Here is an 18,577-nt window from a genome sequence, read left to right on the forward strand (position 1 = left end):
TTGGGCTACTCTTTTACCAACGAATAGTGGGATTTACCGTCAAATTATAACGCCCCCACGGCTGAAAGGGCGAGCATGTTTGGTGTGACCGGGATTCGAACCCGCGACCCTCGGATTACGAGTCACACGCCTTAACAAGCTTGGCCATGCCGGGCCCACCAGATATGCAAACATTGTATAACACATATGTGGAGCTTAATGTGTTTTTTTCGGTTTCCAATTTTAAACGCAAAATAATGGTGGTAAGCTACCTTTGTCTGTTGCGTGATATATTTTCTACACGAAATTGTAATATATTTTCTACAAATGTAGAAGAAACTGAGTTATTGTTGCACTTTTGGAGTTTACTCAAACTGGAGACAGTCAGCATTTCAAATTATTATTTTTTAAATATATAAGACTTTTTTACATAAATAAGCTTTAAAAGATTAAAAACCTTTATTTTTTTGTAGAATGTGATTATATTACTGGGCGTGATGAGAGGGGGAAAAATCAGACTTTGTTTTGTCTATGCACAGAGAAAGGTGAAGTGACCAACTGAGAGAGTGATAGACGTTTGACTATGCCTCTTTTTTGCTCAGTTGAAGGATTTCTCGAATGTTCTTCAAACTGAACACGTGGTGGTTCGTGGTTCCCGGGTGAAGCAGGTGAGCATGGGAATGAAGCAAAAGTGATACAAGTCACTGCAATTATATCGATAACAAATAGTATATGTGAATAATATATTTGGAATTTGACGTCAATATAATAATTTAATATTTGAAGTTATCAACAATGTGTGCCTTTTACCCATTAAATCGTCCAACTAAATTGATTTCACAGTATAAATCTGTTGTAGTGAGTTGATTGCGTGGTATTACACATGGTGCTGATAAAATATAGAACTATTACAATAACTCAAAATTTAAGGCAAATTCTAACTGCATTATTAAAATCGCCATCACAGAATTACCTCAAATCATTTGAACTTTCTCCAGCAGCAGGTTTCTGTTGTCTACTTTAATTAAACTTCTGTTGCAGAACATTGCCATCACAGAAAGATAACCTAAAAATTATCTTTATTAGCTCGATGCTTTTCCATTATCAAACAATTTTCTCCGGAAACTAGATACATTCCTTACAGTTTTTTCAACAATTTTTATTATTAAAACAAACCACATTAAATATTTAATCTACCGTTGTATAATATAAGTTAGAATTTATTTTTATGAACTTTCTTCAATGAGTATGTCTGTGATTCCTAATTTCATTAATTCATTTTTGCTAACTTAAATTAATTCTTTTATTGTTGTTCCTCTGATGATTTCTTGTCTATTTTTTCGTCATCTTTTTCCCCTTACTCATTTCGAACCAAGGTTGAATATACAACATTACCTGGTATGTGTTTATTTATTATACCCACTTGAAGCGGAAGAAAAAAGGAAACGGAATAACAAATCATAAGGTTTGGGGACAACATGGAATCTATTGGTCCATCTCGGGTTCCAATACTCTAAACTAAACTAAAACTTAATAAATAAATTTTAGAAAAAATATTTTGGCCAGCTTTTATCAGTAATATATTTATCAATATTTCTCTTAAACTAACATTTACTGCTTCTACAATATCTGAACGCAATCTATTCTAAAAACGAACCACACTGTTAGAAAAATAAAATCGTCTTAGTTCAAGATGACTCATATCCTGCCAGAATGTATACTTGTGTCCCCTAACCCTACTATTCTCACTGTTAATTATAAAAGAAAAAATGATGCATCAACACTATCAATTCCCTTTATAATCTTAAACATCTTAATCAGATCTCCTAACTTTTTTTTCAGGATAAAACAACTTAAGAAATTTCAACCTTTTCTCGTATGGCAATCTCTTCATCCCAAACACCATTCTAGCAATTTTCGTCTAAACCCTTTCCAACATTTTAATGTAAGGTAAGGAGTCCAAGACTGATTACCGTACTCCAAAAGTGGCCTAACCAATGGCCTATAGAATAAAATTATACCTTCTTTAGACTTGTATCCAATATATCTGTAAATACAACCTAAAATCCTATTTAACTACTACTAGCAACAGAACAGAGATCAATTATTACACCAAGATCTCTTACTTTTATGAAATGTTAAAGCTATTCTCATTTAAATTATACTTGTAATTCAAATTATCATAAACCATACGCATTTATCATTTGTTTGCTCAACTCACTAAATTATCTATTTTTTTTTAAACCAGCAACATTCTCTTCACAGCTAGCAACACCCAAGAAATTAAAATCATCTGAAAATTTAAGTACGTTATTGACCATTCTTTCGTCTATAATAATTCTATGACTGAGCCCTGAGGTACTTCACTTGTGACATTGATCCACGTTTAACTGAACTTCGTTTGTAACAACCTTCAGCTTTCTTCCATCCAGCCATTCTTCTGTTCAAGTTGCTAACTTATCCCTCAAGCCTGAAGAGATATCTTTTACAAACACCTTATGCTACACCTTATCTAATACTTTCTGAAAATCTAGATACATCAAATATACACCCGTACCCTCATCTACATAAGAAGTAACCTTTTAAAAGAACGTCAAAAGATTTGTAACGCAAGATTTGCTCTTTTAAACCATGTTGATTATTCAATAAAATTCTAAACTTTGTTAAATGGCTTTGCAAAACATTTTTTAAAAGACTTTCCAAAACTCTTCTCATAACTGATGTAAGAGTAATTGGTCTATAATTACTGGAACAACTTTTATTACGAATATTGCACATCTTTATTACTAGCTTCCTAAAAGGCACATGTTAGTTCCGAGTTTCTAAATAAAACCCACTCATTTCATCCATAGTTGTTTATGAAGTCGTTTCAGAATTATATGTAAATTGATAAAGAACAACACCAGTAAAGCAGCGCATGCACAATGGCACCGAAATCACTTAATCAGAATTTCCTTAATACATTGACGGATAGTGGTACTGTTTACCTAGGTCTGTTTAGTAATGACAGATTTTAGAAAGGTCACATTGTGTGGCAGAGGTACGCCTACCAACTTACAATCCTGAAATCCTGGGTTCTTTCCCTGCGGTGGACACAACAGATAACCCAATGTGGTTTTATTATCAAACAAACAAACTTGTCAGAAGAATGGATAAGTATTTTAAATGATATATCTTCATTAAGCACATAATTTCTTCCTATGGTTTGAAGAAATGAATTTGTTTGTTTGTTTGAAGTTAAGGAAGCATAAAGCTAAACAATGGGCTATCTGTGCTCTGCCTACCATGAGTATCGAAACCCAGTTTCTAGTGTTGTAAGTCCGTAAGAATTTAATAAATCACTCTAAAACTAATTTACACGAAATTGAAAATTTTAATTAAAACGTTGATATAAAGCTCTTCAACAATGAAAATCAGTACAAAAAGCTATGTAGTTAGGGCGAAGCACAAAATCAATCAAGTCATCAGTATCGCTAAGTAAATATTGATACTTTAGTTACGTTTCAACTTAGAAAGGTTGGAAGGTATTGTTTCTTCAGTTCGGTAGCGTTGGTGTTCGAATACACAACCAATTATGTGTATGGGAAATGAAAAGTAAGAAGAAAGAGGGCGAAATATATAACGTTTCGGCTGTATAATATATAACATTTCGGCTGTATAATATATAACATTTCGGCTGTATAGTTTTTTATTCTATTTACTTCTCAACGTGGAACTAACCTCTACTTGTTTGTTTTTTGTTGTTGTTTTTTGCAAACCCCACGTTGACGCAGACCTCACTCCAGCTTATTTGTACATATAATCTGCATGTTATTTTCCTATGCTTACTGTTGTTACTATATTACTTAATAGTAGTAATATTTTTACGTATTTTTAAACCTTCTCTTTGTTTGAATTTGTTCTCTCGTATATAATTTATCTGCTTGCACAGTCCTAGTTGCAATGTTTAGTCAACTTGTTTTGGTACTTGAATTTTTTATCTCTAAGTTCCTTTGGACGCAAGCCACTAAACTTACAAAACCATTTGCAAATATCTCTTTAAAACAAAGGTATCGCTAGGTACTTAAAAGATTCGTGACTCGGGCTCACGAGCGTCGAAATTTTCGGTGTTTCAGTGAGATGTCGATCGTGGATTTTTCTCTTCTTCTTTCTTCAAAACACCGAATAGAACCGGGACATGAGACCCTTGTGCCAGTGCCTAACGACGTCTCTGTTTACAAGTATTTCAGTCGATATCCGAACCCGTGCGCAGAAGATTTAAGAGGGGGTTCTAATTTGTGGGATCAAAAGTCAGCAAATATTGTGGTTCGGTTTGTTTTGAATTTCGCGCAAAGCTACATGAGGGCTATCTGCGCTAGTTGTCCTTAATTTAGCAGTGTAAGACAAGAGGAAAAGCAACTAGTCATTACCATCCATCGTCAACTCTTGGGCAACTCTTTTGCTAACGAATAGTGGGACTGAATATCACATTATAACACCCCCACTGTTCAAAGGGCGAGCAAGTTTAGTGCGACGGGAACTCGAACCCACGATCTTCGGACAAATATTGTGTGAAGCACAACCAGCCTGCAAAAGTATGCTAATGCTAAGTAGCTCTGGGGTAGGGAGGAACATGTGACTATACCAAGTCAAAAAATACTCATCTGCGTAGAATAGTGTAGCTTATCTTGAAAACGTTAAATACTATAAGCACCTGCGCTATAAATATAATTTTTTCACGTCACAAAAATAAGGGGTTTTGCTGAAATCCCTCGAACTTCTGCCCTTTGCATATGTGCGTGGTATCACATTATAAGGCTAACGTTAGCAAGATTTATTGATGCAACTCTCATAACTTTAAGAATGATTAGGCTTTGGTTACTAGCTTACAAATATTCGATTTTTAGTTTCTTTGTTGTTGTTGTTATTTTTAGTAGTGAATTCTATGTGGCACATACTTCGTGATAACATGAGAATTTTTACTAATGCCATTATGCGGTATTTTAAATAACTTTTAAAGTTATAAATGTAATATCCAATATACTATTTCAGTAACTCTTTGATAGGCCATGAAATGTAATTGGCTTTTTGTTTTACGTCTTACATTTTTGTAACATGAAACTACATAGCGTTGACTTTCCACATCTTCTTGTTTCGAAAACATTCCTACCCAATAAAACAACAATAATTTGACCAAACAAACACAACGACCGAAATAATAACAAGTTGGTAAGTATAACTTGTGTTACATTTACGTTTTCAACTAAGGGTTGGGATTTGCCCCTTTTTTCAATCGATTTCAGTTCTTCTTGTCATATTCAGTAAGATATTTTACGCAATATTACTATTATTTGTTAATTATTATAATAACTTGATATTGTTTATTTCATTTAATGAATGAATTTATGTTTATGTAGAAAAATACTTTCTTATGACAGTTTTAAAACCCAATCTTTCAGTTTGTACTATTATAATGCCATTATTATTATTAATCTACCGCTTTTGAAATAGATGTGCCTAAGTAAGATGGTCCATCTTAGGCATAGCTATAGTATCTAACAATACAGAATTCTTTCTCACCAATAATCAGCTTGAAGTTATCACTTCATACCTTTTTGTTAAGCAACTGCTTTTGTTAGGGTGATGTTTCCTTCATACGCAGGTGACATTTCATTGTTTCACCGGAAAATCTCTCGGCAAACTTGTCCATAAGGATGACCGAAACCACAACAGGATACTTTTTATTATGCAGACAGTACAAATAGTACTTGTAAGCAACTAGTTTTTAATTGTTCTCTTCCAAGCCTTCAACTTAGCCCAATAGGGTACTCAATACTCCACTGAACTAAACAATTTGTGCAACTCAGCGAAAGCTATATCCCAGTTGTCCAGTTGCTTTCTATTTAAGTGCTCGATAAAGTCTACGGTTGGATTAAACTCAGGATTAGACATTGGTTGTTTGTTTCTGAGAGCAAGCCATTCTAAACAGTAAAGTATCTAAGAAAATGGTCCAAATATTATTTTGGTCCACTTTTGAATGTTAGGACCAAATTTACTTGTATTCACTCATAGAGACATGTGCTAGAGGCCAAAGTCTTTCTTTTGTGAATTCTCGACCATTGCCTGGATTAGATGCTTTTAATATAGTGAGCAGAGTGTAACTCTTAGACAAGTAGTTAGTCTCTGCTCTAGGGCAACAGAGCGGTAGATGCTCATGGTAAATCATCTAGATGTTCTGTTGATCTCAAGTTTATTTGCAATCCACAGTCTTCTGTGATATCTTCTGACTTAGATAGGCTTTCTTCTGTCCCATGGTTTAACTTTTTTCAATCCTTTTTCGATGGTCTTGACAGTGCTAGGCTTGTATTACTCAAACTGATAATTGCCTGAAAGTCCTTTGAAGCCTGCTTCATCTAGTCTCGGATTTGCCAAATGCACATCCCATCTCCATAAATCTCAGTCACTCATGTTTCTCTTGGTCTGAGATCAATCCGCAAGAGCGAAGCCAAATCTACTTTTCGAGCTAATTATTGTCCCGGTCTTGTGGCTGCAGAGAGATTGAAATCATGATTTTGCATCATTGGTGAAGTATGATGTCAAAGAGACAACTTCTCCGAAAATCAACACCTGTTTTATACAGCTGCCATCTGGTAGCAGATATATCTTTCTATATTATGAGTGCTTCTTCTGTCAGAAAATGTACTTTCCAAAGTCAAAAGAATTCTATTAAACTCGTACGTTATTAGAGTTCAAGTATATATTGAAAAATGAAAATAATGTAACACGTATTTTGATACGTTTAAAATTTAATAGTAAACTATAAAATTTTGGCTTAATTAGATCAACATCAGATTTATTACAATGGTTCTTTAATTAAACTAATATTATACAGAAAAAGATAGTTTTGTTCCAGAGAAATAATAAAAATAAGCTTAGCGTGCAATGTTATTAAACATTTATAAAAAATGGAATTGTTCAAACCTGTAAAACCATCATTCATTTAAAATAGACTAACATAACTGCATTAAGCAAAAATGTGTATTTTATAGCAGTTAACGTTGATATGCGCTGTAAAAGTATACATAATTCCTGCTTTAAAATAAATACAATCCGGAAGAACACTAGTTTTTTCAGTAAAGATACGTGTTGTTTAATACAAGAAGTTTCTTTCAAGAATTATCTTTGTGATTTGACTGTTGTTAAGAATGTGATGTTTGAGAGGATGATTTCATGCCCTGTAGTTTTTTATACAATGGAGAAACAAAAAATGTTTATTAATATATCGATATTTACCAATCATCTCATATGTTCACGTGCTCTTATTTTTATATGATGCTTTAGTTTTTTTAACATAGGTTGCCTTACAGTCTCTACACATATATAAAATATATGGACCACGAATAATGAGGGATTATAACAAAAGCAAATTATATGGTAGAAAAAGGCTTTTGATAGAAAAGAAGGTTTGAAAATTATTTTCTTATTAACATGAGAGCAAATATCTTTTTTTTTATAATACATATGAGTATGCTTCTAGTAATGGGGCTTTGTTTATCAAGATATGACATACAGAAGTGGATAAGGCATTTAGAAGCAGTTATCATTTTGGTTATTATTAACAACTTATTGTTTAGAAATTTTCAAATTATTTTTTCTAAAATTTATGAAGTGTAGTAATTGCATTTAAGAGTATTCTAGGTGAAAGAGATTTCAGAAAAGTATGAAAAGAAGATAAATCAAACAAAGACAAAACAGATCTTGAAAAGAAACAACAGAAATTCCCCAGTCACACCCTGTTGTCACGACATTTAATTTGTTCTTTCCCAGCTACTCTGTAGTATTTTCAGGTTAAACTGTTTTCCTCAAATAGTATTAGGTAAGTCCATTATATGGTGGGAGTATCGGGAAAGACAAATTTCAACATAATGCTCATTTTAGCTGAAACTGAGTTTAAGCAATGAGATAAACATAATGGTTTTAATGTATAACATTGTTCATAAATTCAAAGATAAAACAAAATGTGTGTAATTGTATTTAGACACCGTCAATAATGTTGACCTTCTAGTGGACTCTTGAACTGGTTAACATATTCTCTTCCCTGAAGAGTATTTCCTGTCACCCAACTAGAGATTCTATTCAAACTGTTTAAATATAATATTTCTTAATGAATGATAAATGTGAGATATACTCATAGCAATTAACGATACACATGTGACTGGTCATTCTCATTCAGCATAGTAGAGATAGTGATCTTGAGACATCACCTGCCTTAGCAGTGAAGGACGCTGCTGTTGTTTATATTATTGCAGTGTTACAACAATAAATCTATTGGAAAGAACGGTATTATCTCAAGAGAATAACAAAGGAACAAAGATAGAGAAAACAATTTGAACCTAACATTTTTCTTGACCACATGTTGTGTTAAAACTGCAGACCTGGAGTAAATAAAACGTGAAAAATTATATATTAAAACGTTTAAAGTTGTTTCTAGTTCTTTCCTTTTGTAACAGTTTACGATAGGCTATAATTTTATTGGATTCCCGGATGTGAAGGTTTTCTTTCACTGTGGAAGGTCTGATAACAGAAGATGAAAAACGACACATTTGACTAGTATGTAGCTCTATAAAATCTATTTTTGAAGGATTTCAGGTTTAGAGTGAAAATAAACCTATACTCTTGGATGGATAGAAAAAATGTTAGGAGATATGTAAAAGTGTTATTTAGAAATGATATCCCTTGGAGCTGCCTAGAGATTACAGTTAAACCATTTTTTGAGGTTTTTTTGCAAATTATACTAAATAAATATTTTGTTTAAGGCCACAAAATACTAGTTGTAAAATATTTTCGAGAAAAAAATTATTGAAGTACGGTTAAGATTGCTATTTTTCTTTAAATTATGAAATTCTATATGAAAATTTTCTCTTAACACCAGAGGGCTACTCTCGTGTCCAATTAGGGTTGATATGAACCATGCGAAAATATGTAGGGTTTGAACATTTTATGTATGGATTAATATGAAATAGTACTTTTAGAACTACATAGGCCATAGATTAAACTAGTAAATAGAATAAATATTTATAACGTGAATGATTTATTGCGTAAATTTATAAGGAAAACTGCTCTTTTCTAGACGACGTAGGTTGTGTCATCTTATGAATAAATCAGGGGTCACGTTACACGAATAATCAAACTGTAACAAAATTCGATAACACAAAATATCCACTTTACTTATCCAACATTTTGTTCGTTACTGATAGACGATAATGAATTTAATACACAATTGCACTGCATATCTTAACTTGGAAATACAACTTTAGTATTTTTATTTTATATAAATTCTAGAGTTAGAATGTTTGAAGTTGAGAAACAAAGCAATACTCTACGTCGATTGTAAGTAAACTAGTGTGTGAATGGATAATCATGTGAGTAAATTATGAAGTGCACTGTTACAAATAACCAAACATCAAATATTAGTTTCATACATTCAAATGTTTTGCTTATTATTGAATAAATAGATATTTAAATCACAATACAAGGTTAAAAGTTGATCCCAGTGGCACAGTGGAGGTCTGCAGACTTATAATACTAAACAATGGATTTCGATATTCGTAGTGAGTATAGCACAGAGAGTCCATTGTGCAGTTTCGTGCTTAAAAACAAAAAAACCAAAAAATACTCCGACCTTCTCTTTAACAGTCAACCACAGAGGACTTGGCCAGTCTATAAGCACTCTTTTAATTTTAATTTTCTTTTGGTAAACTAAATTATGTTCAACCATGGAAAATGATTGGACTGTACGAAACAGATGAGTGATATTTTAGGAACGTTTTTCTACGCTCTTTCCCCTTGCGGCACAGCAACATGACTGCGGACTTACAATGCTAAAAAGCGGGTTTAGATACTCGTGGTGAGGAGAGTACAGATAGTTAGTTCATTGCGTAGCTTTGTGCTTAACTTAAAAAAAAAATCTTCACACTTGCGGGTTATTTCTCCTTAACAGAATAATCGTAAGTTTTAATATTTTTAGTTTGTATTATACGTCGGTTCAAATAATGGCATGTAAAGCATATTTATTTATGTGTGTGTGTGTAAGCTTTTCTCATCACTGATTTGAACGAATTTAATAAAAAAACTTATTTCTAATATGAAATATATTTTATTGTATTAGTTTTCATATATAAAATCCAACTACGACTTTTACTTTATTTCTGTTCTTAACTCATTCGAGTCACAGAAATATATCTCTTATTCAGTTACTCTTTATATTTGTTTAGTTTTCCTTTAAATATTTTAGTCCGTGAATTTTCTATTAATATGTTACTAATTATTATTAATAAATAACTAATTATTATTAATAAATTACTAATTATTATTAATATATTACTCATCTATTAGCTTTCGTTATTTATTTCCTTTATTCTTTGTTTTTACTTAGCTCAGTTGAGTCAAAGAGACATGCGTTATAAACATACATATATATGTGTATATGTAAATTTTAAGTTCTTTAGATATTTTTGGTAATTATTATTTGTCAAATTTCTAAATATAGACTGAAATTTTCAAGATATTTGCTATTTTATTCCGATATAATCCACACAAAACCACCTATAACATGATTGATGTACCTAAGCCTATTATAAAATCTTATTACATTTCATAAATTTCATTTTACTTTTTATTCTGACTGTGTTACAACGTTTACTAAGCTAAAGGTATTCCCAAAGCTTCCTGATATTCAAACCATAAAATAACCCTCAACAATTCATAAAGCGGTTATCTAGAGTGTCAAGGAATCCGAGCTATAACCATAACGTTTACTGATGTGGCACTGCCCCCCCCGTCCCCCGACTGGTCTGTGCACTTTTATTAACAGTGAACGAAGCATGCAAATACACATGGTTTGAGCATGTATTTATTTACAATCTAAATATTAGAGTAAGACACTAATATAACTCACTTAACAAAATGTGTTATTCTGATGCCTACTGTGCAAGTGAAGTGTCTGATTAACGAAGTTCACTTTATACTGAATAATGCTCTAAGTTACGGACTGACTTCTTATCAGCTTATGGTTTGCTAGCTTAAAACACGTTGAGATTTAATTTGAGCATACACATCACCGGAAAACAATGTGTTCAGTAAAGAAACTGAATGATAATATGTTCAATAAACGGAACAATGTGTTCAATACAGAAACTGAACAACAGTGAGTTCAATATAGAAACTGAACAACAATGCGTTCAATATACAAACTGAACAACAACGTGTTCAATATAGAAACTGAACAACAACGTGTTCAATATAGAAACTGAACAACAACGTGTTCAATATAGAAACTGAACAACAACGTGTTCAATAAAGAAACTGAACAACAATATGTTCAATATTGAAACTTAACAACAATGAATTCACTATAGAAATTGAACAACAATATGTTCAATGAAGAAACTGAACAACTATGTGTTCAATATAGAAACTTAACAACAATAAATTCACTATATAACTTGAAGAACAATGTGTTCAATAAACTGAACAACAATGTGTTCAATAAAGAAGCTGAACAACAATGTGTTCAATATAGAAACTGAACGACAATGCGTTCAATAAAGAAACTGAACAACAATGCGTTCAATATAGAAACTGAACAACGTGTTCAATAAAGAAACTGAACAACAATGCGTTGAATAAAGAAACTGAACAACAACGTGTTCAATATAAAAACTGAACAACGTGTTCAATATAGAAACTGAACAACAACGTGTTCAATAAAGAAACTGAACGACAATATGTTCAATAAAGAAACTGAACGACAATGTGTTTAATCAACTAAACAACGTGTTCAATAAAGAAACCGAACAACAATATGTTCAATATAGAAACTGAACAACAATGTGTTCAATATAGAAACTGAATAACAATGTGTTCAATATAGAAACTTAACAATAATGAATTCGTTATAGAAATTGAACAACAATGTGTTCAACAAAGAACTTGAACAACAATGTGTTCAATAAACTGAACAACAATGTGTTCAATAAAGAAACTGAACAACGTATTCAATATAGTAACTGAACAACAATGCGTTCAATAAAGAAACTGAACAACAATGCGTTCAATATAGAAACTTAACAACAATGAATTCACTATAGAACTTGAACAGCAATGTGTTCAATAAAGAAACTGAACAACAATGTGTTCAATAAAGAAACTGAACAACGTGTTCAATATAGAAAGTGAACAACAATGCGTTCAATAAAGAAACTGAACAACAATGCGTTCAATATAGAAACTTAACAACAATGAATTCACTATAGAACTTGAACAGCAATGTGTTCAATAAAGAAACTGAACAACAATGTGTTCAATAAAGAAACTGAACAACAATGAATTTACTATAGAACTTGAACAACTATATTTTCTTCATAGACCTTGAACAGTTCAACAACGACTAAAGGGATTTAACACCTAATCACACGATACACGTTATAGTAATCCTAAAAGGAATGCTGAGTTGTGTTGTAAGATATCGATGAGAGAAGAATTATAACTCTAAAGCAATAGCGAAAATTGTATATAATGTGAGATTTTGTAGTATCTTATTTCAACAAAATGTTGTGTGAAAAAAAATTTAGTAGTTTAAATATCTCGTCATCCATATTGTTCAAAATACACCCCACATCTTACGAAAGTGTCAACTAAACTATTAATTCAAACTAGAATAACATGGAATTCGGGTAACATTTGTCCAATGAATCTTCTAACCCTTTCTGAAAACATTCAGTTTTCTTTTTTTCGCTACTGCTGAGAGTAAGTTTGGAAACACGGACGTAAAGGTTTCACAGATATTACTGTCCATTTAATTATCGGTTTCGTTGTACATACAAACAAAAGGCATAACGATATTCTATCTTTACAGGATCAGAATTACTTGCTGAAATAAGAGATAAATTATTTCTAATGCTTTCTAATCAGTTCTTTCGACGTCATTTCTCCGGAAGTTGTCGTCACTCTGGACACATCGGTGGGTTAAGGTTCCCGACAATGTTGAACTCTAGAAGACTAAATATTACTAGGAAAACAAAATATGTTGCTAACAAAAATATTCCAAGCTTTTTGGTTAACTGCCAGTTAGATCGGTAGATAGCGTAAATCTGCAAAGAGAAAAATATGTTTATAAACATATATTTTTTTACTACGGTGTTGTACATGGGTACGTATAATGAGAGATCACTTTTATTTTTTCCATTTTCCCTTAACTTTCTAGACTTGCACGCGCGCACAGCACAACGTCATTTTAATTTTACCTTATAATGTATCTTATTTAACATCACATAGCGCGGCATAGCCAGGTGATTAGGGTGGTCGACTCGTAATCTGAGAGTCGCGGGTTCGAATCCCCGTTACACCAAACTTGCTCGCCTTTTCAACCGTGAGAGCGTCATAATGTGACGGTAAACCCAACTATTCGTTAGTAAAAATGTAGCCCAAAAATTGGCGGTGGGTGATGATGATTAGCTGCCTTTCCTCTAGTCTTACATTGCTAAATTAGGGACGGCTAGCGCAGATAGTCCTCGTGTAGCTTTGCGCGAAATTCAAAAACAAACAATTTTTAATGACTTATAATCTTATTTCTCAGAGATTAGTTGAGATACACACTTTAAAGTGTTAAGATAGCTTGAATATCTTCACGTACTTGCCAAATATACGTAAAACCAAGTGTACAGTTTGTTGAAATTCGACTTCTTACAGGATATCAAAAAACGTTATATCACGACAACTACAGATCTAACTATATCTATTTGCACTCTTCACAAGTAATACAAAAAACTTCACAGTTCTTAAGTTATTTGGTAACATATCAAAATCCAGGCCCTATCAGTGACAACGTGCCTTCCCTCTGCCCTGCTCCTCCCAGAGGCACAGCGGTATGTCTGCGGACTCACACCGCTAAAAACCGGGTTTCGACAGTTCTGGTGGCAGAGCACAGATAGCTCATTGTGCAGCTTTGTGCTTAAATCCAGATAAGCAAACAAAGCTTTCCCTCTAGACTTAGACTGCTACGTCATGGACGGCTAGCGCAAATAATTATCGTGTAGCTTTGTGCGCGAAATTCAACAAAACAACAAATACATTTAACCACTAGTTTATTCTCTAAGAAAAGAAATTTCAGCTTGAATGTAAACAATAAAATGTTACATCTTCGTTTACGCAAGAATATTTTATCTATTATAACATCAAACGCAATCATTATGATTTTTTTCGACTATTAGGTAACAGGGTAACACAATAAGATTACGTTTTGTTGTTTTTTTTTAAACGTTGAATTTCGCGCACAGCTATTCGAGAGCTATCTGCATTAGCCGTTTCTAATTTTAAAGGGATAGACTGCAAGGACAGGCAGCTTGTCAACACTACTCACAGCCAACACTTGGGCTATTCTTTACCAACGACTAGTGGGATTGACTTTCACATTATAAAATCCCATACATCTGTAAAGATGAACAGATTTAGTGAAAGGAGTCGAATCCATATATTGTTGGTCTAAAACCTTAACCATGATAGCTATGTCAGCATTGATTGTACCCAGATGCTATTTCTGAAATAAAAATTGCATGATATAATTTTCCCTGGCATTTCTAAGTTTCAGAATAATTTTTCAGTTCTAACTGGACTGTTTACCTTTTCAAAAAATTCACTGACATGTCCATGTTCGTGGCTACTCTGGTTTTTATCACTTTGTTTTAATCCTCAACCTTGCATGAACAGAAAAATGTTTTAAATAGTTTACAAGCATTATACAAATCATTCATAAACACTTTCCATATATTAGCTTGCTACAACAATTACAGCTTCTGCTTGTTCCAAATAGACATCACGTGATTTGTAGCTGTCTACGTAACCCTTTAACGTGACAGTAAGCTAGAACTATTATAAGATTGAGGGCCCGGCATGGCCAGGTGGTTAAAGCACTCGACTCATAATCCGAGGGTCGCGGGTTCGAATCCCCGTCACACCAAACATACTCGCACTTTCAGCCTTGGGGGCCTTATAATGTGGCGATCAATCCCACTATTCGTTGGTAAAAGAGTAGCCCAAGCGTTGGCTGTGGGTGGTGATGACTAGCTGCCTTCCCTCTAGTCTTACACTGCTAAATTAGGGACGGCTAACGCAGATAGCCATTGAATAGCTTTGCACGAATTTCAAAACGAACAAACAAACAAAGACCTTGAAAAATGCTCACGAAAATTATCTGATTGTCAATGCGAAGGGCTGAAATGGTTGAATATGTTATATTAAAACAATTTTGAATGTGCAAGTGAACAAATCAGGTAATAATCGCAACCAGTATAAAGTTACGGTGGAACGTAAATCTATCAGAATTACATTTTGACAGTGTTTTACACTCTGTAGGTCGTGTGACATCAGCGAAAACTGAACGCTTTTGAGAAGGATATTTAACAGTATTTTTCATATGCGAATCATTCATACACTTTGATAATAAAGATGTGCTCATTTTTGGGATTTAGAATGTTTAAGACGGAAATATTCTTTATATGTAACGACACTGGGAAATAGATCTGCAACAAGTCGCATCCACAGTCGTAGTAAACAAAGTGTAGTCTCTCGTAACAGGTAAGAATCCATGAGTACAAAAATCAAAAGCAATATCCACGTGCAACAGAACGCAATCAAAAAGTGACGCAAGTCACGTGTATACATACTGCTTCCACGAAGTATAAGTTCAACTGTTGTATTTCTCAACTAGGTGAAATTAGTACCAACGGATTATTATGCAATTGTAATGTTGGAATAGGCATTGGTGAAACGCTGTCTTTGTGTCATACATAAATTTTGCAGACCATGCATGAAGGAGTGTTTTGGAGAAGAAAGCCTTACAAAAAAGCCTCTTGGCTGCAATGAAAATTATGCTGTGGGTACATTGTCAAGCATAAGGTTGTCAGACAGAGCATGACCAGACGTGACAGCGTGGATTGTAACGCATGGTGAAGCTCCACAATCGTTTTAATATCGCATATGCAGATGATAAGCTAACATCAGATTGAATATCGCACGGATTTATCCAATTTAGTGTGAAAAACGTTTGATCAATATTTAAATGTCCTCGTGGTAAAAGAACTTCTTCAATATAAAGATAGTTTCAAAAAGGTTTTTTATTCATTCCAGGAATAAGTTAAAACGCTAGTTTCATTTCTATAGCACTACTTAAAATGTCAAAGGTAACTTAGAATTGTGATGCACTGAGTCAAATGTCAATAATGTCTTGCAGTTATGATGAATTACTTCAAATGTCAAGGTTGACTTGAAATTAAGAAGAATTACTTTCAGTATTATTAGGAGACATTATGTCATCTAAAGGTTAATTACAGTTGTAAATTAAACCCGACCTATGTGATTTCTTACAAAAGATGACTTACTATCCTGGATCAGATTCGAATCACAGTAACTTCATAACAGACAAATAACAGACTGTTCTTCAGTCAACATACAATACATTTGCTTTAGGTTAACTCGAATTGCTTAATGTTAATATTGGCTAGGCAAGATTGATTGATTTATAAAAGCTTTCAGAAAATATTTAAAAAAAGGAATTAATCTTAGAGTTCTCAGATACAGTCTGCTGTTGTAAAAGGACTACAATTAGTTTCGCTCAGAATCTGGGATATCAAAAACTGAGAAACATGTAGAGAGAAATAAAAGAAATGAAAGATGTCAATTGAAATGTTCATACAGAATAATTAACAACCTCATGTAAGAAATCTTATTTTTTTTAAAAATTGGTAACAGCGTTAAGAAGTTAACTTACCTACTAAAGTATAACGCAAAACTGTGTTCAGTTTTTATCTGTTACAATTCTTTGAAATAAGGCACCAGGACTGTGCAATCAAGCTAGTTTTTTTACAGAAACACTTCAGCATTCAATGACTTTGCGATAAAATTAGCAGCATAAATAAACACAAGACGTTATGTTATATGTTATGTTAAAATTTGTTATATAACATAGCTGGAAAGATATACTTACTGTGAGTACGATAATTAAGAAGAGAATAATGACAGAGTACACCATGCCTTGACTGTTGATTGTAGCCTAGAGAGAAGGCAAAAACAACATGTATTACTCTCTCACAAACTTAGTATTAATTACACGGTTAAGTGTTTTAAACTTCTAAACAAATCAAAATAACCAGGAAAAGGCATTGACATAGACGTGTAACTGTTACAGTTCTTACTTTATGATGTCTTAGATTATTAATAAGGAAAACACACAAGAGACACACTTTATAAACGATAAACTTTGATATTGTCGGTTGGATGGATGGGGAGTTTCAAAACTACTTTGGTTCAAAGATTTTAGATTCTAAAACAAAAGTTATTTTTTCTAAAATTCAAAACCACTTAATAAAAATTTCCGAATCGCTGTACTTTTTCCAAGACATAAGCATTAGCACTTATTAATTCAAAGTGATAATGGGAGAACCTGATATATATACATACGTACACACACACGTAGAAGTGCACACTATACACACTGCTGGCAAAAACCTTAAGGCCAATGAACATAAAGAAAAAATATGCATTTTGAGTTGTTAGACTCAACCACTTATTTGAGTTGAGCTTCGAAAGATGAAAATAAGAAAAGGGAAAATAAAAATAAAAACTTTTATAGCATTTAATAGGGAAAATGTGAACACTATGAAATTAGCCTAAATACTAACTAGTCAAAAGTTTAAGACCATACTGAAACGAAGCATCAATTGGTAAACACGTAATGAAATTTAGTTATTTGTGCTCAAGCATTAGCGTTGTCAACATCTCCCACTGACATCTCCTGTGTTACATTGGGTAGGAAATGCCCAACAATAGGTCTCAGTAGTTAGTTGCACAGATGTCATTGCGAATAACTGCAAACATTCGCTTTGGCATGGTCGATATAAGCGTTTGCAGAAGGCTGGCTGGAATGTTATTCCATGTAATAAAGATGGCTTCACGAAGATCATGCACTGTTTGGAATTGACGTCCACTTCCATAGACTTCCCTTGCAATCCACCCCCAAACATTTTCAATAAGGTTCAGTTCGGGCAAACACGCTGGATGGTCCAAAAGAATCACGTTATTCGCCATGAAAAAGTCCTTTGTCCTGCGAGCATTGTGGATTGTAGCGTTGTCCTGCTGAAAGATCCAGTCATTTCTACACAAGCGAGAGCCTTCAGTCAATAAAGATGCTGTTGCCAACATGTCAATGTAGCCAGCTGCTGTTTGACGCCCCTGTTTAATCTGAAGTTCCTTTGTTCCATGGAAGGAGAGAGAGACCTTGCTCTTGCAGCTAGACAATTCTACCACGTTCAAACTCTGGATAAAAACATGGCAAAGGCTAAAAGGTTGACAATGTAACACAGGAGATGTCAGTGGGAGATGTTGACAACGCTAATGCTTGAACACAAATGACTAAATTTCGTTACGTGTTTACCGATTAACGCTTCGTTTCAGCATGGTCTTAAATTTTTGACCACCTAGTATTGAGGCTAATTTCATAGTGTTCACATTTTCCTTATTAAATGCTGCAAAGTTTTATTTTTTTATTTTCCCTTTTCTTATTTTC

The 18,577-nt window shown here is 33.3% G+C and overlaps 1 protein-coding gene across 2 annotated transcripts in view; it reads right to left on the reverse strand.

The window, feature by feature from the left end:
- Nucleotides 1-12,786: 12,786 nt before the first annotated feature.
- Nucleotides 12,787-18,577, reverse strand: part of LOC143252300 (sodium/potassium/calcium exchanger 4-like) — an 80,591-nt gene continuing 74,800 nt past the window's right edge. For both annotated transcript variants that reach the window (XM_076504213.1, XM_076504214.1), the window contains 2 exons: nt 17,000-17,065; nt 12,787-13,109 (listed from right to left, as the gene is read on the reverse strand). In XM_076504213.1, coding sequence (XP_076360328.1) covers nt 12,963-13,109; nt 17,000-17,065 — 213 coding nt within the window. In that variant the 3' untranslated portion in view covers nt 12,787-12,962. The remainder of the gene's footprint in view (nt 13,110-16,999; nt 17,066-18,577) is intronic.

Source organism: Tachypleus tridentatus, chromosome 6 (assembly GCF_004210375.1).
Source record: "Tachypleus tridentatus isolate NWPU-2018 chromosome 6, ASM421037v1, whole genome shotgun sequence".
Taxonomy (NCBI): Eukaryota; Metazoa; Arthropoda; class Merostomata; order Xiphosura; family Limulidae; genus Tachypleus; species Tachypleus tridentatus.